The 21,401-nt window shown below is 40.5% G+C and overlaps 1 protein-coding gene across 1 annotated transcript in view; it reads right to left on the bottom strand.

The window, feature by feature from the left end:
- pcxb (pyruvate carboxylase b) overlaps nucleotides 1–21,401 on the bottom strand; it is a 275,919-nt gene that overhangs the window by 26,542 nt on the left and 227,976 nt on the right. Inside the window, exons 17-21 of the mRNA XM_083992769.1 lie at nucleotides 18,120–18,360; nucleotides 16,198–16,365; nucleotides 15,281–15,362; nucleotides 9,810–9,967; nucleotides 9,000–9,086 (exon numbers count right to left, since the gene is read on the bottom strand). Coding sequence (XP_083848895.1) covers nucleotides 9,000–9,086; nucleotides 9,810–9,967; nucleotides 15,281–15,362; nucleotides 16,198–16,365; nucleotides 18,120–18,360 — 736 coding nt within the window. The remainder of the gene's footprint in view (nucleotides 1–8,999; nucleotides 9,087–9,809; nucleotides 9,968–15,280; nucleotides 15,363–16,197; nucleotides 16,366–18,119; nucleotides 18,361–21,401) is intronic.

Here is a 21,401-nt window from a genome sequence, read left to right as displayed (position 1 = left end):
AGTTAAGATAAACTGCATACTAAGCAAATCCTACATATAGTTTATCATCGTACTTCCACGAGGCCCAGTTATCCTGACTTGTATAGGTCAACCTTCAAATACACTACAGTACTGTATATCCTACACCTCCCATAATGCAAATGTGTTCCGTTATCCCCTCCCTACATGGTAAATGCCAACATCTTTCAGAGACTATTCTCCATTTTGCAGGGCAGGCTCTCTGTTAGAAATCTGCACTCAATTGACTTTCTTTCAAAATAGTTCAACCACATGTGTTTTATCAGAATTTAAAAAGGAAATGGTTTAAAATGATCCATTTACCAAACTTAAAAAATTGAGAACATATCAAACAAAATTTAGACTTAAATCATGTGTTACATCTCACTTGGTGGCTGCACAGTTATAAGCCAATATTCCTTCACTGGCTATTGATGTTGGCTGCTTCAATATTATAACAGAGGAAAAGAGAGTGTGAGCAGAGTGGAGAGCAAGTCCCAGTTTCCTTTTCTACTGCACAATGAAGATTCAATGAATGAAGAGTCTCAATTTTCCATGAAATTGTTCAACAGAACTCTGGAATATTCTAGTGAGCAGATGATTAAAAATGTAATGGCTGTTTAATTTTGATGTGTTTACATTTTCCGCCAATATGGAATATTTAATTAGGATTTACTCTGATTTTCTCTGGATTACATAACAGTAAATATTTTTGCCAGTGGTTGATCTGTTTTGGTTTTTTTTGTGAAGACTGTGTAATCTGTGTGTGTGGTGCCTTGCATCAGCTGGACATTAAGATTTTTTTTCACCTTGACATGGCAGACAGGTCTAAATACCACAATGCTAGTGAGGCCTTGGCCATCGTTGCTATGGAGGAGAGGCCAGACAGAGCAGGAGCTATAATGAAACACAATGCTGTGGTGACTGGATTTGTTCAGAGTTGACCCACAGTTCAAAAGTGAAGAGAAATAAAGAACAGACTGTGTTTCAGTTTTCTCCACACTGTAATCTTCAGCCTCCACCTGTATCTAAGTTTTAAGCTCAATAATTGGATGCTTCTTACTGAAATACATCATGGGAGTCTTGACTTCTAACCTGGCTTTTATTTCAGCTATGTTTTCACAGGGAGAACCGTCCCAGCCATGGAAGCATCTCCTAACCTAAACGAGGAGGACATTTACCACCGCCAAAACACCACCAAAGCCCACTCCTTTGAGGACAGCAATGTCCAAATCCTAGACAGAGAGGACAGATGGTTTGAAAGAGGAGTTAAAGAAGCCATTTTTGTAAAAATAGAGAAACCAACCCTCAACAGGGGAGGTGGCCTCAGACACCACCTATCTCCAATTTACAATGCTGCCCTTTCATCCCTTCCCAGGAGACTCAACAATCTAGCCTCAAAGAACAACCACTGTTCACAAGTGGCAAGTGACTCCAACGACTGTCGTTAGAACACAATAGGGCACTAACGAAGTCGAAACCAACTTCCCACCAACGACTGTCACTCCAACGACCGTCGTTGGCACTTGGAGCACAAAAGGGAACCAGTGACATCATCACCCTTGTGAACGCCCACACAAGAGGTTAAATAGTGAGTCTCCACACCAGATAGTTGGACCAGTCCCAGCCTGGTCAGCTGCGTACATGAACTGATGAAGCCTCTTGGATGAGAGGTGAAACGTCTTCCTAGACAAATAACTAAGTCCAGTTGCTTTCGATTTAACCTCCTTTGAAATACCACCGGAAGTAGCTCCTCCCACTGTGCAGCTGTACAGTATTTTGTGCTTCATGAAACAAAGCAGGGCCGTGTATTCTGCTTGTTCTGGCACTAGTTATTAGAAAATGGTGTCACAGCAATTAATCCTCCAGTGATGAGCTACAATCTCTTCAAAAAACAACCCAGGAGGCCTGTTACAGTCTGCAACCAACTGGCAAATTTTAAAATCATCTTCAAGTAAATCAGCCCTCTCCCAGCAAGATACAAGAAAGAAACACATCCTGATACTGAAAGAAACAAGTGGGCACTTGCCTTCAGTGCTTCCTTTCTGTATTACCTAAAGCTCCATTTGATTGGGTTCATGAATAGAAAAGATAATAATACATTGCTTTAACAGAATGACTGTTTACAGAGAAGCTTAAGAGATTTGAATGGGCTGTTGAAATCCCTGGAGAGGCCATTAACTTGCTATAGCTTTGGAACAAAAGCTCACTGCTGAGTTCTGAAATATATCTAAAGCACATAAAAAGGCAGCCTGAGTGTGCATCCCTCTTCTACCTTCACCCTATCCTCTCTTTCTCTATTGTTTCCCCTCTCTTCCTGTCTCCAGAGTCCAGTCCTCTCATCTTCTCTCACTGCAGAGTTAGGAATGTTTCCCCCTCTCTTTATTACGTGTTCATGGACCATCCTTCTTGCTCCGTCCCTCTCTAACCTATTTAACTGCCATCTTCCTTCTTCAAAGAAAAAGCAAAGATGTTGACTTTCTACTCTTTCTTGGTGGATCACCTTTACCTCACTCCCCATCCCTCTTTTCCTCTGTTTATCTGCCAGATATTTCTTTTTTTTCTCCTTTTTGATCCACAGCAACATCAAGAGTGTTACTCTCATTATCAATCTCTGTTGATGAATCACCCCCCTCCAACTCTCAGTGGGTGCCTCACACACAAGAGGAGGAAATCTTATTCCAACTGTGTGTGAGCCACATATGATGTGTGAGCTTTTCTATATTTTAAGACGAGGTGAGGTAAATCACATCCTGGCCATGCAGGGTTGGAAAAATATGATTTCCTCTGTTGCTGAGCTCAGACTTTAACTCTTCACTGTGAGACCTCTACAGATATTATAGTGTCATTATGTCAGTAGTTCATACAGTATCTGTCTGTGATATAAAGCACACACTGTTACACTGTGTAAGGGGAAGTTTAGCCTTTTACTGGACTGCTGTAAGTCATCAGTTTCAGGAACCTCTGAAGACCAGTTGTTACTAAATCATGTCAGAAAATACTGACAGTTTGCAGACATCCAAGACAAAGTTACAGTCACATCCCGCTGTTGTAAAAGAATCCAGCTTTTGACTTGGAAGTTATGGTCCAAGATATGTGTGATGGCAAAAAAAAAAAGAATCACAAAAAAAGGAGAACAAAACGGTACTATACTAATGAGTATTAATGTGTTATAAATGAAGAATTCAGTTTTTATTCATGCTTAGCTAATGCTTCATAGTGTGTACTTATGTGTTACCAACAAAACTGTTTATCTTGGGAACACAAAACTGGACGCCTGCAAGTCTTCTATATACAGAACAATACAATTTATATTAAAACTTCTGAATTATCAAGACACTTACATAGTGTTGGCTGAGTAAAGATGTTGAGGACAAGCGTGTGAGAAATACAGTCTATTTTTACTGTAAGGACAAGTGGGACTGAAGTATTTGTAAACTATCTACATACAGTACACTACATTTCTGTACATTTAAACGTTATCAGTAGTTTTGTTAGCGCAAAGTAGATTTGAGGCAAAAGTGAATGTCTTTTATTTTAAAGGTATTTCAACCTGGTGAATGTGTCATGAATTTCAATCTGCTGGTGGCACGAGAGGAAGAGAGGAAGAGTCAGAGGAACAGCAAAGTCATGTGGATTCATCCTCTGGGGACCATGACCTTCTGCAGTAAATCTCCTGTCACTTGCTGTGCTGCTGTGCTGTGGGAAACGTTGCCCTCATCATGCAGCAGCATTCAGCACCCTGATAAGTGCCTGGCTCTCACCTTCATCTGTAACCTTGTACAGTTCTTCTTCAGGATCATTATGGCATTTGATACATCAGACCTTTCTATTCTTACAACCTCTGTGCTCCTTTGCTCTCTCACCCTGCTCCTCCTACACCTTCTGTCCATATTCTCACTTTGGTAGAAGTATAACTCTCACTAAGTGGTCCTGCATGACTCCACACTGCTGCCAGCAGCAGGCAGCTACTGTGGTGTGTGTGGCAGTTATATTGTGTCTGCTTGTATGCCCGTGTGTCATGTGTTGGTGTACTTTGCTCAAATTTGTTTTGAAATGTAACTCTATCCAAACTTGAACTCCCCTAATGGGCAAAAGGATTATATCACCCAGAATAGTGTGTGCATCTGTATGAGAGTGTTAGGGAGAGAGGGCAACACACACACACACACACACACACAAAATAAGGCAAGCCAGCCAAGCCAGGAGCAGAGTGAAGAATGGTACCTGTCAGGAGAGGAGGAGACAGGAGAGGTGCGATAACAAGAGGAGAGACTCAAAGAGGGAGAGAGGGAGTGGAGGAACGATAGGAAGATTAGGGATACATGAAGGAAGTCTAATCGAAAAGAGGAAAGGTGGGAGGGAGCAATGAAGGAGATGAAACGAAATGAAAGCGGAGAGCGAGAGCAGGAGAGGCCAGCAGACAGCATGATGAAGAGAGCGACAGGAAGAGTAAGAGAAGGGGAGAAAGAAAAGGATAGACAGATAAACTGAGGGGAGGAGAGAGAGAGGAAAACAGACAAAAGCAATAGACATCTGCAGCCCCACAGGCAAATACAAGGAGCTGCTCCACCTTCAGCTCAGAGTGTGTTTGTGTTTTAACCGTGTGGAGGTGAGTGAATACGTGCCTGTAATTGCAAAAGGAAAGTGACAGAATAAGTGAGGTAAGAGGGAGACCACACACACACACACACACACACACACACACACACACACACACAAATACATATACAACTGGTACTTCTTATATTGACAAGCTCATGTTGTGACAGATGTAGCTGAGCTAGAAAGAAAAGGGGAGAAAGACAGGAACAGGAGTCTTTATGTTAAAAGCAAAAGAAGAGAGGGAGGAGGCAGTGGAGAGTCAGGAAACTTTGGTTCTGGCTGTGTCTGTGTCTGTCAGACAGTTTTGGGAATTTGTGTAACTAAACTACTCTGGGCCTTGAAGATTAGACTATCACATTGTGATTAAACAGAGCTGAGACCAATAACAATTTCTTCTTAATTTTCTAATAACCTTTTTAAAGCATGAGAAAAAAGTTCCTACGTGAATATTTACGGGTTCTACTTCAACTTTTGTGAAGTTTAACTGACCACGTTTTGAGACATTTCTTTGAAGAGTGTTAAAGTGGGAAATACACCAAATCATTTTCTCAAAAAGACTTGGATGAGTGAACTGATACCATAATATAATATAATGTCTGTACACAGAAGATAAAGCTACAGCCAAAAGCCAGTTAGCCTAGCTCAGCCTGGCTTTGTCCAGGGGGTAACTACATCATGAGGCATTTTTCAGTATATTTTTGACTATCTGTTTTTGACTTAATTATCTTTTACTCCACTACTGTCAAGTTTAGCTTTTAGTCAGTGGAATAAAATATTGTTTTATTTTCAAAAATCTGTTTGACCGTTCACTGTGTTAATCAACAATCATAACTACACCGTCAGTCATGCTGTGTATTTATTTATTTACGTTATTGGACGGTGCATCAATGACGGACACGTTAGCTTAGATTAGGTTGTTTTGTTGTGTTTACCCTGTGGAAGCTTCCTCTGCAACGTTTGTTTCATGGACATGTGCACATACACACAGTCATGCAGGGTATCTATATTAATGGTGCTGTGGACTTCTTTCATCTCTGCTAATGATCATTAAATTCTGTGGAAAATAATCTGTCGAATAACTGAAAATTCAGCAGCCTAATCAAACACTCTTTACTGTAATATATAGGATGTTGTAAAATATCTTGTGTATTTAAAAATGTAAAACACACACACACAATGCTTACAGTTTGTCAGGGATTACATTATTAAAATAGTGCCTGTAGGATCTGTTCATGTATGTTTTACCTGATTTTCTCTGTTGCTTCTGCACACACTCCCTCAGGCAAAATAATAAGTAGCTTTAGAAATAGTACTGATGACTTATTACTTATACCTTCTGACAAAGGGGCTTTTTATCAGCTTTGACGTCATACTGTTCAAGTGATGTTACAACACTGGGCTGAGCAAGGGCACGGCTACGTGACCAGGAGGAGGATGAGCAGTAAAGAACTGGCAGGTGTGCGTCAGCCAAGGAGTGTGTAATACATGATGACATGTTACAGAACATCTCTGTCAAGAGGCAAACACATCCTCTCCCTGCCTGTTCTCCACTCACTCATCTCTCAGCTGGATATGTTGGTTTGTCTCCATTTCCAAGGCTTCTCCAGCAGAAACACTTTTGGGTGTTTTCTTTTTCCCTCTCAATTTAGCATTGTCCTCTGCCACTCACATGGGGGGGGGGCTTTCACCAAACTCATTCATTTTAACCACCGATCACTGACGGGGGGAAATGCAGACTAACACTAATAACACAATAAAATATTCAAGATGAGAATAAGTTAGACCATATTCAATTACTGTATATAAAAGACTGAAAAACATTACAGGCTGGTCAGTAAAGCATTAACTTGAATTTTAAAATACCTGACAAAGCTGTGTATCTCTCCGATCATCTCAGCCTTTAAAAGCCTCTGTGAAATGAAGTCAGTGCTCCCTCTATTTTAGAGACACTGAGTCGATACAGTGCACTTCAATCAAAGACAGCATCCTGACAATACCTGCACCCCTCCTGGTCCGTTCTGCTCCTCAGTCCTTTGTGAATCACATAAAATGAACAGACCTCCACACACGTACAGTACATCCTAACCTGTGCTTGACTTGCTGCTCAAAGTGCTGTCTCTCAGATCAATAACTGCTCTCTGTAAGTAGTACTCTTTCAATACCGTTTTACATTTTTGGCTAAGAACACATAACCTTTCACATCAGTTAAATACATGCCATTTACCGTAACCCCTCCATCCCATATTCTGCTGGCTGCACACAGTCCGCCTGTCTGAATATCTCTACTGTAGCAGCATCCAGTGCCACTGATCACACTTTACAGCTGCTGTTTCTCAACAGACTAATCTGACTGGCATTAACACTGAGGGAATCAGAGGATGTGTTTAGACTGTTTATCTTGCTGAGCAGATCGAGGTCCTTCACAACTCTAAATCAACTCAATGGATTTAGGCAGATTTTGTGAATTTGCACTGTGTGCTGAGAGTAATGTAATGATTTTACAAGGCTGCACATCTGAAATTAATAGTACACCACAAACAGTTAGGTTCATGAGCATTTGATCAAATAATAATAATTCAGAACACTGACTGCGAAAAACAAACAAGAATTAATATGCTTGGGAAAGTGAGAAATCACTTAATGCAAATCATTTTCATGCAAATGCTTAGATGATTAAAGGTTAGAACTTTTTTTTTAAAATCTGACACAAATAGGGCTCTTTGTCTTATTCATGGTGAGGAGGCACAGTGTACTTCACACAAACAGTGCTGTAAATATTGAATGTTTTTTTTATGTATTTTGTGTAAAGTGGTCTGAAATTAAGTCGACTGAAAAGCACAATCCTTCACCCACAACTCAGAATATCAGAGATAAAGGCTTCACAGTGCTGAGGGTGTGTGTTATACAGTCAATGTACAGCATACTGTATACCTTGGTTGCTCTCCTTCCTGAGTGCAGTGTGTGGTGGTGTGTCTACTTTATATCTATATCTGACAACGCACACTCCTCCTCCCTTATCGACAAGCCAACAGTGTGAGAGACGCAGCCATTGTCAAGCTAACAGGATACAACAGAGAGCATAGCAGGACCCATAGGCACATTAAGCCAACATTGGCTTGTGCAGTGAAGCCTGCCGAGTCTTAATTGAATTGATAGAGAGCATGGGGAGAGGGTAGAGGAGGTCGGGGGGAATTGATGAGGAAAACAGAAAGAGGGAAAGAAAATTAGGGAGAGGGGGCCCAAGAAAAAAAATTGGGAGAGAGACCGAAAGAGAATAAATAAAAAGGAAGAGTGAGGGGGGATGTGGAGTAATGGGGAACCCGAGGTAGAATGCTTTTGATGAGAAAGAGAAAAATAAGAAAAGGCTGGATATTAAATGTGCGTAAAGCAGAAACAGAGTGATAAAGAGGAAGGTGAGAAAGAAAAGTGAGGAGGCGGTTTGATAAAGAAAGAGAATAAAAAATAGACAACAAAATAATCAGTGTGCATACAATGAAAGAGGGATGAATCTATTACTAAGATGTGATGGTAAATAATGAGGGGAGAGAAACAAAACAATTAATGAAAGATGAAAAATAGAAAAAGCAGGCAATAGGAGAATTTAAGCTGAGAATGAAATTGCAGAACTGACAATAGAAGCCCCGTCTCCATGGCTGTGATTAATGTGCCCTTCAAGAAGTCGACCTAAAACCAGTTCATTGGAGTTTCTACTCAAATTAACATCAAGTCAGTGATAGAAACAACAGAACGGACTGTCAGTGCTGAATGAGACCGATTCTGCTGAAATAAAACATGAAGTTAAAACTACCTGGTATACAGTATGGACAAAAATAAGATGCCATATACTGTATCCAATGTCAGGTTAGGGTAAAAATATCTAATTAAGGAAATGACAAAAAACACACTTTTCCCTATCCAGTTACTTAAGGAAGCCAGGGAAGGTCAAACAGACTGAGGCTTAAAATGAATCCAGACAGCACAGAGCGCTGGATGTACCACACTTAATCTGGGATTGTTTGGCTCAGCCATGCAAAGAAAGAAGGGCAGCTTGGCAGAGGCAGCCAGTGTGACAGGTGCCAAAGGAGAAATATCAAATACATGCCACAGTTATACTTATATTTTCTGCAAATTTTTCACAACTCGTCTGAGACACAATGTATGTTTGAGAAAGTTTGAAATACTCTGTGCTTTACTTTCTTGCATGCAATTGTACAGCATGCATAGTTGTATATTTTACCATCCCTGATTCAATCTGTTCTGGATATAGGTTTTCAATATATTATTTTCTGACTAGTCAAATCAAATATTTTAGCATCAATAATTGTAGATGAATGAAATGTATGCAACTCCTACAGTATATGCTACTGTACATGTGATGGTTTATCTTGATGTCTCACCTTAATGAGGTCCCCTAACAGTTTGTTGGCTTCAGTGTAGGCCTTCTTCACCTCCTTGAATTTATTTCCCAGTCCCATGCTGTGGGCCTAAAATCAAATAGAGTGAAACAAGTAACAGAATAAATTAGTAGTGTGTGTCACATGACATTTTCTTCCTTCCTGTTCAATGAAAAGGTCTAAGCAATTTGTCGTCTGTCTGTGACTTCAAGCTATAATTTGTTCATTTCATGTTAAAGTTGATGCCAGATGGGCGAATATGACATCACTAAAAGCTGTTATTTAGTCCATTTGCATTAATTAATACTTCTGGTTATAAACAGGTCATCACAAGGCTCTGGGTTAAGCACCCACATATCCTACGGTTGGTGAAGAGCCACTGTAGATTCAGTGTCCTTCAGATGGTCTGTGACAGTTTTCAGAGTGACTATGTGCAGCTTCATAGTTAGTATGCCATAGAGAATAATAATGATAATGATGATGATAATAATAATATGCAAAATGATTTTATTTACAAAAGAACATTGTCTTCAGAGGCAAAAAACAACAACAACATTTTAAAACTGCACACCTCTGAAATATGTCAACACTCAATCTGTCAAACAGACACACTACAGATACTACTGTATAATGAAGGTGCATTCAGTTGTACTGTAACAACGGTGAATTTGAATATAATGTTACACTGAGTTAATCTGCTGTTTATATCCTCTCAGATACACCACCCACCTCAAGCATTTTAACCTAATTAGATCTAAAATCAAATCACTGAGCAAACACACAATAAAAAAGGACCAGAACAGTGCAGTGTACCTGGAAGTGGAGGTTGGTGTACTGTCCTCCTGGTATCTCGTTCTCATAGACATCAGCATTGCCAGATTTCATTGTGGCGGTGCAGTCAAATGGAGCGTACAGGCCTCTGGCTACTTCCCAATATTCGCTGTAGTCAAACACCTTCTCCAGAGCAATGCCTGCAACAGAGCACAGCAAAACCACATCAGATCAATGCTCACATGCACTTTCTTCTTTTAATGAGACTTGACAGCACTGATAAAATTCATCTTTTGTTGAAGAAGCATCAACATCTGCAGAAACACTGGTAATATGTTTACAGTGTTAACTGTTGAGAGAAATAAAAGCTTTATAATTAGGTTGACTTGTTGATGGGTTGAATTGGGTTTTCACGTTTATATGCTGCACGGACCAAGATGAGTGTGAGTGTATGGCAGTAATAAAATGCCAAATCATATTTCAAGCTAAAATATGTCACTTTGTGATAATTTTGCCCTCCACCCAAGAGAGAGAATTGATGTGATATTTAATATAAATATAGAGGAATAGTTGTGAAAGCTTGTGTGGCAACCTGCCATTTATCTGAATTAGTCATCTCAAAACGTGTGCCAGCTAGTAAATTGTGACAGGACTGGGCTTATGCTGTCAAGTTTGATGTTTGATGTTTTTTTTTAGTGCATGGTACTTTTTCTGCCAACCCATCAGGTAGGTGGATGTGTCTCCCACCACAGCAAAGAGTGCTGGTTTTTGTGTGATTTACTATACCAGGCACCTCACCCTCCAGAGTGTCAGCCAACCAAAATGTCAGCTGAGGAATTTCTGAGTATCATCTGCCAGAAGCCCACTTTAGGACAGCTCCTGAAAACTGCATTAAGTCAAGAAAATGCTGGGGCTTAAAATAGTTTAAAGGGCAAAACAACAGTGTAGTGTCAGCCTGTAAGTGAGCTTGAATACATCTCCACTTTGCTTTTTAAGAGCCGCTCATTAAATCCCTGAGATATTTTGTGATCCTTTTAAAAAATATCTGTTGCCCATATTCATGACATCCTGCTGCAGCCAGTTAAGGTGTGCTAAAGCTGATTACCTTGAAAGGAAAAATCTGCTTTAATGCCATGACAGACATGACAGTACATTGAGCTTTTGGCTAATGATGACAAAAATCAGCCATGTTAATGAGACAAACTTAGCTTGATACATCCACAACAACTAAGTGACAAGCTTGATTCTTTTTTTTTTCTTTTTTTTATTCAAAGCGACTGCGTACTCCAAAAAGTGTGTGCTTCCACTGTGATCTTGGCAGGAAAATGGAGCTACTGTGAAATTAATGTGAAATTAATGTGCATGTTGTTGCTCCTCAAATTCAGCTGCTTGCCAAGCGAGCCAGTAATTAGGTCCGTTTCCTTCTCTGTTTGAGAATACCATTTTTGTAGCTTCTATTCATGTTTCTATTGTGAAATTACAGCCTCCATTTCCAAGGGGAAGTGACGGCATGATACCGTGACAGCATCCTCTGTTGAAGCAAATGTTAGCTTGAGTCAAACTTCCCACCCACCTCAAGTCTAAACATCTCAAACACACACATTGTGCACTCATGGCTTTTCAGTTAGTGAACAAAACACACAGAAGTAACTGAGTTCTCCCAGCAGGAAACACAAAGAGCTATGCCCTTATACAAAAATCTGGATACACTGCAGTCTGCTCTGCTGTACCAAGGTTACGCAGGCTTGGTGATGGATTATTAAATATTGGTTTAAAATGAAAATGGTGTGAAAGAGAGTATATTGTAGGGCGCTGACTGATAGTGAATGTCATTAAAACCATTCACCTCTGTTGTAGCTGCACTGGAGATATATCAGCATTTCCACATGCCTCCACCCTCCAGAGGAGAGGTCTAATTATCCAGACAGCACACCTAGAGAGCTGGAAAGTCTTGTGAAAGCTGAATCATCTCATTTAAATGATCACAAGAGCCCTGGCAAGAAGTGATGCCAGGAGCGTCGTTCCTAACCAACAGCAGAGTTGTCCACACCGGTGTTGTGTTGAATCTATCCTGTGATTACCCATCATGCCTATTTTTACTCCCATGGGAAAATCAGGATAATGATCAATATAGCATTGTTGGTCCTGAGCTGCAGGTTTTATCATGTGTATCTTCAGCAAAGACATGCAGACCCTTAGATTACTCATTTAGGAGGCCGCTTGGCTGTGACAAAGAGCCATTGATACACAACTCACAGTATTAGCAGGGCAGGGAACTAACAGACACATACAGTATGTACTATTTATTAACTGGTATACCATAAACCACAAGCCACAAACACACTGTTTGTTCTTGATGAGCTGATGCTGAGACAGATGAAGACAGATGAGACATGTGGAGAAAAGGTGGGACACTGAAGTCAGATGAAGACAGAGGTGAAGGAGCTAAATGTGTTGTTCAGTCCTTTTCTCTGGTGTAGTGGCTACAAGAGTCTGAGTGCCTACACACAGTATAATCCGTTCTTTGTGCGGTGTGTGTATATGTATATTTTACATGGTGTACTCAGTGTCTGCTACTTCCTGAATGACTTCACTGTTTAACAATTAAATCCATGCATGATACATGGGAAGAGGCTTTAAATGCTGTGTCAAACAAACACAAAGGTCACCTTAATGTGTCTCATCATTCTGCTGCAAAAGTGTTTGTGAATATGTATGACCTGTTTTAATGACAAAATGCATGGGTGTCTGTGTGCTCAATGTGGCTGACTGAATAAATTCACTGACAGCTTTAAGACAGATGAATTAACCAGTGACCTCTGCTTCAGCCAAGTCTTCAACACAGGAGATACTGTGGGTGATAGTGAGGGAGTGGAAGGGAAAGAGCAAAGTGGTGGGGGTGAAACGGTCATGTAAAGTGCTATTAATTACTTTATCACTGAGTAAGAGGGAGGGAAGGAGGAGGAGGATGTAGAGACAATGTGAACAAAGTGGGGGTGATAGGAAAAGGCATGAGAGCAGAGCGAGGGCGGGAGATAGAGGAGGCAAAGCTCACAGCACAGCACTGACTACTGCTTTGAAACAGAGAGAGGAGAAAGAGGGGAGGGAATGAAGGAAAGCAGTAAACAGACAGAGAGAAGGTCATGAAGAAAAAGAAGTATCTGAGACAGAGCCCTGCTTGATTACAAACGTAGTGAGATGGGAACGCGGAGATGGAAGGAGGGAAAGCAAAAAGACAGGAAGAGATAAGAAGAGACGAGCACAAGGTGACAGGTGTAAAAGAAAGTGGAAGTGAGGAGGAGTTTGTCTGTTTGTGTATGCATAATGCATGTGCCAGGGTCACATCAGGATAGGAGTATGCATGTGTGTGTGTTAACTTAAGTGTGTGTGAGAGGCATTTTGCATCCAACTTCCACTCTCTAGTGAAGCAAATTGAAATTCCATGAATAAACCGACAGACTTGAAAACCTCTTGCTCTTGAGTAACGACCTTGTCTTTCTCTCCCTCTCTCCTTCTTTACTGGGTACTGTATGCTCACAAATTGATATTCTGTCACTTAACTGGATGGGAGAGTTTCTCTCTCTCTGATACTCTGATGCAGTAATATGTCATATTTTCTGCCTCGCCCAGAACAATATTTACCAGCTCCACTGAATGGATGTGAACCTGTTGCATTCAGCCGTTGGATAAAGAGAGCAACAATGAGGCAAAATGTTTCCCTTTCAAAGTACAAGTCACACATCACAACAACAGCAGCATGTCATAATGGCTCTGTTGTTGTGTTGCTTTATGGACTATTACCTTCCATGACAGAGTTCTCCCTGTATGGCTGTTAAATATTGATACAGCCGCAATGAGTCCAGCAAAGGAGACTGATCAGAGTGAAGGACCCAACAGCTGATGTTTCCCATCATCCCCGGCTCTACAGCGCCACCGTACTCAACTGGACTTTTTAGTTCGACATCATGTTGGCTGTTTAACCATTCATGCATGGAAATTAGGTGCAGCAAAACACAGCAGTGCTGACACAGAAATACAAGGAGCATTGCTATCATCATTGCTTTAATTATTAGTATTATTATGAGTTGCTATTACTATTTGAAACAGTACTGTAACTCAACACCAGCTGAAATCTTTGTTTTTGCTGACAAGTGGTTTAATTTCTCACCCTGCTGATGAAAATAAATGTCCACCATTCAGTGCATGAGAGGACAGTGAAACACAGCTACTCAGCATGGTATTAAACCTCTGTTTACATTTCTATTCCAAGATACACATCAACGGGTTAAGGTTAGGCATGACTGTGTGATGTTGTATCTAAAACAGAACAATTAGAAGAGGTAGGTCTTCATGATTTACAGTCTTTATAACCATGTATTCATCTGTGCATTCTTAGCATCGGGGCTAATTACAGTACTGCAACATATCAAACTGTTACTGACATGCATTAATGAGGGTAAGATGAAATTGTCTCTCTCAGGCACGGACGCAGGAAACTTTCTATAGCTACATCATCAGAACAGAAGACAAGTAGAATCAAGTTGTCCATTAAAAGCTACCACACGGTAACAAGCTCCTTATGTTGATAGTACCGTGCACTACAACAGCAGACAGTACATGACCTGTGCAGTGTGAATATGTAAACATAATTAACAGAGCTCTTCGAGGTTCTAAGTAATGGAAATGAGCTATCAGATCTAGTTAGTAGAGCTGAGTCAGTTTTCCCAGTAGCATTATGCTGCATAACTAAGCAGCAAACTCAACATCAGTTTTAATTCTTTTAGTCTGTTTAGCATTCTTTCAATTTTAACAGTAGTTTTACATCTGGCTGATTTTAAACATGGCACACTGCACCCATCACTGTGGGAGGCAGAGGTCACTGAGCGTGGTCAGTTATCAGAGGAGGGAGGGGCTGCAGGCTTGTTCACAGCCCATGAAAATTACATTGAGCAGAACAAAGTGGACAACAAAAACCCAAAGGGGAATGCATGCATTATAAATCCATCCCTCCGCTTATTGTGCGACCTCCCGAGAAGGCAGAATAAAGCAGTGGTGGTTCAGAGAGGACAGAGAGAGGTTTGTGACTGAAAATACCTATAATGCAACCAATTTGAACGTGGGTTGAGAAGCAAATGTGAAACCAATAACCATTTCTAGGCTGCTTTGAGAGACGCCTTTAACCCTGAATGTGCCATGAAGAACTGTCCATTGATCAGAGAACCGGGGGTACTTGTTGGCATGCTGTGATGAAAACAACAACTCAAACAATGTACTAGCAGATGGCTATATAAGCCACAAATCTGCCACTCATAACTATTTGAACTGGTCTCTTTGTTTACCATCTAACGCTCATAATTGGCTGTGTACGTTCTCATTGAGCTGAATGCATCAGTCTTTCTGACTTAGGGCCATAATTAGAGATGTGCTCTGTCATTTATTGATTTGTTGATTGATTTTTCCCTCGTGTAAAGTAGCAGCCTCTCAGAATTAGTAATGTTCACATGCCCACTCACCGGTGTCTAGCTTGGTTCCCTTGGCGCAGGCCACCATGGCTCCCATGCTGGGCTGAGAAGTCATGCCAGCCATGGAGTCGACCTAGAGAGACACAATCAATATGAACGCTGTCTGACTAAAAGCATTGTAAAAGAGCATCATGTGTGGGCTTAGTGGATTGATTTTATATACATTGAGAAAAAGGTGTGGTGTATTAGTAGGCAAATCATGTGGGTATATCTCTGAAGAACGTGTCCATATGTGTATTATTAGCACAAAAAGAAAAAAAATCCCATCAAAAAGTGGAAAATCATCTTGGCTGTTTTTCTACCCTGTCAAGTGTATTTTAGTGTGCTTCATCTTGTTCATTATTGTGCATGAATGTTTTATTCCTTGGCAGAGTGAAAAGACAAGGCTTAACTACAAAAACCAGAAGGATCGATACAAGCAAATGTTCTTATTGTGTGTCTGATCCATGGTGGACAGTTGGGTGTTTATTGCATACAGTGTTACAAGAGCTCAACAGCAGAAAGGCCCGACACTGCAAACAGCAGCCAATTGTTTTAACGAAACTGCTTGTGCTGGCAGCATGCGTCAGTGAACACAATGGGAAATGTAACCAGCGTCGACAATTGTTTCACTGACATTTCACATCGTAAACTGCAGTAGCTGGTAGAAAATTAATGTTTGTGCATGTCGTTAGGGTAAAGTGTGTGGATGTACGCCTCCAAATGACTACTTTAGTTCAGTGTGTACAAAGATTGGCACTCATTACATGGCAGGCCTCTGACTGTATCATAACCTATGTGCATTTTCGATTAAATCACTGACTTTCCATGACCTTCAAGACTCTGTCACAATGAGATTGTTAAGAGATGAATTTGTTTTATAATGAATAGGAATTCAAGAGGAAATGTGAGCAAAGATAAATACTCACAGCCACGTCAACTACGTCAGCTCCAGCCTCGGCACAGGCCAGCATGGCGGCCACACCAGCTCCTGCTGTGTCGTGAGTATGCACATGGATGGGGACATCGGGAAAACGGTCTCTCAGAGCACCGATCAGCTGCTTGCTGGCTTCTGGCTTCAGCAGGCCAGCCATGTCCTGATGAGACAGGGAGAGAGGACACATGAGGAGGGAGCAGCTAACTCCAGCTAGCCCAGCCCCAGCAGCTAACAAGCTTAACATCCCACAGCCCACCTACATTACCATGTATGTTCTCTTTTTGACTATTTTAGATCCATACACCATATAGTGGGATTCCTGGGCTCACATTCATTGAAACACAAACAGACTTTTATCTGCATGTGATTTAAGTGGCTTTATCTAAATTTTGCATATGGAGTCCTGGACTAAGTTAAACAAGATTAATTTCAACCACCTGTCTTAGCCCTCATTAGTGAGAAAATGTGCACACAGCACTGGCCTGAGGCTGCTCATGAAAGCTGGAACAAAGTGCTGATAATTTGGTGGATTCAAACAAGTAGAAACAGACAAAACAAGGGAAGCAGGAGGAACACGTTCACAAACACTGAAATCCTTGAAGTGATTGAACCGGAGGAGACAGAGTATTGATGACTCAAATTATCTAAATAATCAATGTGTCTTGATTTGCTAAATCAATTCAGTGTTAAAACTTCCACCTAGGAGGTTGTATTTAAGTGTTTATCTTTTAGGAATTTAGTTCTGTTAGTTCAAGACATGATTACATCAGTGTGAGAAAGCTAGTTCGAATTAATCAAGATTTAAAAAGCCACAAATTAAACTATTCTTTTCTGCTGAAAAACCACACTTTTGTAGAAGAAAATCAACTTGGAAATTATTAATTAGAACAACAAAAGCCAGACTAAAGTTGAGGGTTTCACAGCCTTGCATAGATGATTTATGTATAAATCATGTATAAAATTAAAGTATAAATACTAAGTGATATTAACAGAAAATCCCTGACAGAGCTTAGATGTTTAGTTGTGCTTCCTTTGATGATCATTGCACTCCTTGAAGTTATAATGCATGCTAATTTCCTCTTTTAAAAGTTAACCTCATTAGCTGTGCAAGCCTTTTATGAGATTGCCACTGCTGCGCGTTCTGGTTCACACTGCCGTAGAGCGGGAGTTTATCATTTTCATGTTTGAAAATATTCTGTCATGCTTGAATAAAGAAATTAATTTAATGTGAGCATTATCAGTCCATTCATTTAGATAAACAGCTCAAGTATACAAGTTATTTCAATAGGAGCAAATAGAAAAAAACTCATCTGTGTTCAACAGTTAACATTGTAATTAATCAACATGCCAATCACAAGTCAGGTTGTGTTTTGTGTGCAAAGGCGTTTTGCTTCACTGTGATACAGTTGTGACATTGGTTCTTGGAAAACCCTGATTTTATCTCTGTTGGTTTTGAACTGAATGTCGGTTGTAGTGACACTCAACTGGACAGAGGCAACACAATGAGAATGAGTAGTAGTGATAGTCGCTGCAGTACAGGTGGTCAGACTGCAGCATATTTACAGTAATGCATGATAATAAGGTCAGTAAAGTTGCACACTGCAGCTTGGCCACATTATTATATAATGGTTAAGTCAATTTATGTAAATAACCTTACATACCAAATGAGTTCCATTATAGCTTCAACCTAGTGAAGAGTAAAATGTTTGCACCCAAACGCTATGAAATGTGTTCACAGTTGTTTGGCTGAAAGTTAGTGCAGACCCTAAATTGAATGAAATGCATGACATAAGCCTTAAGAAATATATGGAAACACTCCTTTCAGATGTTTGATGTCATCTTATTGGCAGATGAGCAAAGTTTTCACTTTATCACAGGGACGTAAAAACTTGGTTGCTATTTTTATTCTCGTACCTTGATACATAGGATGTGTGTCCCAGCTTTGACGAGCTCGTCTGCCAGTTTCACATAGTACTCCAGGGAGTACTTCTGCCTCATTGGGTCAGACACGTCGCCTGTGTAAGAGATGGCAGCCTCCACTACGCCACCCGCTGCTCCAGCTGCCTCCATCCCCAGCAGCATATTTGGCAGGTAGTTCAGGGAATCGAACACACGGAAGATGTCCATACCGTTCTCCTTGGCCACCTCGCAGAACCTGGAGGACAGGGTGTGGGGGGCGTGATGTTAGCTGACAGCTCAGACGGCAATAACATCCACGGGAGACAGAAATAGCTTGGTGAGGTGGTCAAGACTCAATGTACACTGGAAGATTACCCACAATCTTTCTCACTTATGAGTCTGTCTTCATGCACAGTGTATTCCAGATAACAGCGCACATCTGCGTTGAGATAAGCTGTTTATATCCATATCCATATCACCACTCTGTATTGCTGTACCTGCGTTAATACAATTTCTCACCATTTTCATGAAAAGTGAGCTTACACAGCCTGCAGGAGCCTTCAATAACTCCAGAGAAACGCATACCGCCTCATTATCCAAGCTGCTAGTGGTAAATCCCTCCTATTATAGCCTTGTATCTTCATCAGGTTTTTCATAACCGGGGTGAGCGCTTACAGTAGTTGTGTTGCTGTGAATGCAATATTTATATACACTGAGAGCCTTCGTTTGGCAAATAAACAGACACTTAATGCTTTGCCATCAGAGGATTACCAGTCCAACGTCTGTTTGTCCGGTGTTTATTTGTTTATTTGCATACAAATGCTGCCTAGGGGAAGTTGTTTGGCACCAAGTCAAACACACTCTACTGCCCCACATATCTGAGTCAAAGCTGACGTGATCAGTATGAGTGTGATTATCATGTGAATCAGAAGTTTTTCTGTCAAAAAATGTGCAGCCTTGAATTGAAAGGAAGAAGCTTGTTAGCAAATCGTGCAACCCTTTTTATCCCCCAGGCATTCGAGATGTTTTTCAAGTCTTGCAGCCCTCTTGATGCAGAGTGTACTGTACTGTGACCCTGTGAAATGCTCTTTAAATCAATGAAATGAAATGAAATGAAATTACACTTTGATTTGATTTAGTTAATGAAGATGCTAGGCCACTTGGCTGCAGGCAGCCATGCTTAAAATGTTGAGGGCAACAGAGTGACAGAGTGAAGGAAGGATGGAGAGAGGGAGAGCCATGCAAAAACATCAAAGCCATTAATCACAATTGTGCAAATTTTTGATGTCTCCCCCCTCCCCATAGGGCACAGAATGACGAGGGGAGAGGGAAAGGAAGAACAATCGGGTTAGAAAGAGGGAGTTAAAAGAGGAAAAGGAGTGTGTAATGCAAAGAGATGAATGGAGGCGTAAAGCCGGGTTATAAGAATGGGATAAATAATGACTATATAATGGGAAAGAGGGGAGGAGAGGGGGAGCCAAAAAAAACGGAACAAAAAATAAATAAAATGGGGAGGATAGGGGAGTTCTGTGTGTGTGTGTGTGTGTGTGTGTGTGTGTGTGATTCAATGGGAAGGACAGAGAAGGGGACAGCTGCATTACTCATAAAGCCACGACTCATTTCATTCAGGTGAGGGGAATTACGCAGTGTATGTGGATGTTTGTGTGTGTATGTGTGTGTGTGAAACTAACTGCAGGTGTGTGCGCTTGAGTATACATGAGTCATCCACATCATAGCAGTGGCTTGTGAAACCATTTGGAAAAGTGTTAGAGGCGTGTGTATGCATGTGTGTAGGCACAGGAGTATTTATGGCCCTAAATGCATTATTGGTGGATATGTGATTCAACGACATGTCTGTGAAATGCATGTAACTCACTGGGCATGGTAGGAGGCAACAGGAACACATCAACTAAATTGACCTGATTAAATGTGTGTGCCAGTTGTGTGGTTTGAGGATAGCACATCCATTTGGATATATTTAGAGAGAGAGCAGCTGTGTCTGAAGGCTTCATGTTACATATAGAGTACGACTTATACAATGTATGAGAGAGTGGGAGGACACAATATAATATATATATATATATACAGTTTATACACACACACACACACACACACACACACACACACACACACACACACACACACACACACACGTACATACTTTAAAAGTGATTAAACTTTAAAAGTGATTAAAATGGGAGCTTAAAGCAACTCTTGTTTCTAAGTGAGAAACTCTGCTGAGGATTCTCACCAGACGTGGTTAAAGTCAATAATATCAACCCTCTGTTTGTTAAGCTATCCAGATATGGAACACACACAATGCAACAACAAAACAATAGCATGAGCTTATCTAATACGTGCTGGAGTCATGTTTGACTCGACAGTGTCAACGTGTGGCTTTCTTTAGATTCTGTGTATTGGTAACTCAATAATAAACAATCAATGTTTTGTTAGGTATAAATTCTCTGAAAGTCCTGTCTTGGTAGGAAAGTGTATGTTTAATATGAACATATGGATTAATTGATTTACTGTATGTGTCCAATCCATATGGTCTTAACACAACAACAACAGCCGTTGTGATCATGTAACAAATATGAGGTACACACATAAACACACAAATTCAACAGACCCAGTTTACATAATCCTACATGAAGGATAACGGATACTTTATCTAAGCGACCAGGCTTCTTCCAGAAATTCTGCCAACACTAAAATCTCCTCATTAAAAAGCCAACTCAACCTTCAGGCAACAGCTGTCGAGAGGAGCCCAAAATATGTTCACCATTCAAATGAAATTCAAATTTCAAACTTTGCTGATCAACAAATATGAGAATATGATGAAGACAGAATTAAGGTAAAGATCTGTTTGACTTTATTTTACATGTCTACTGGGAAGAGTAGGTGTGAGAAGTTCTTGCTTCAGCTCACATATTTCTTTCTACAGAAAGTCTTGCATCCTGTCTTGCACTGCTTCTACTGCAGTGTTTTGTTCAGAGTAATTACCTTTCTATTGTTTTTGCCTAGTGGTGGTGTAATTATTCAAGGATTGACAGAAATCTCAATCATGTAAAATGCCTGGCGATGCTTACAGACAAATACACAATTATGTATGGAGTTGCTGGTCACCCATGTTGTTCCCATGGAAACAAACCAGTCATAAATAATAAGAGAGAGTCAGACAATGAAGCAGTAGGAGCTGGTTTCAAGAAAATCTTAACCAATAAAAGAGGCAAAGTTTTATGGCAGTGTTTGTATTTTGGACAGAAATATAAAAGAAGCAAAACTCTGGGTAATGGC

This window comes from Trachurus trachurus (genome assembly GCF_905171665.1).
Source record: "Trachurus trachurus genome assembly, chromosome: 18".
Classification (NCBI taxonomy): domain Eukaryota; kingdom Metazoa; phylum Chordata; class Actinopteri; order Carangiformes; family Carangidae; genus Trachurus; species Trachurus trachurus.
This window is presented reverse-complemented; position numbering and strand designations above follow the sequence as displayed.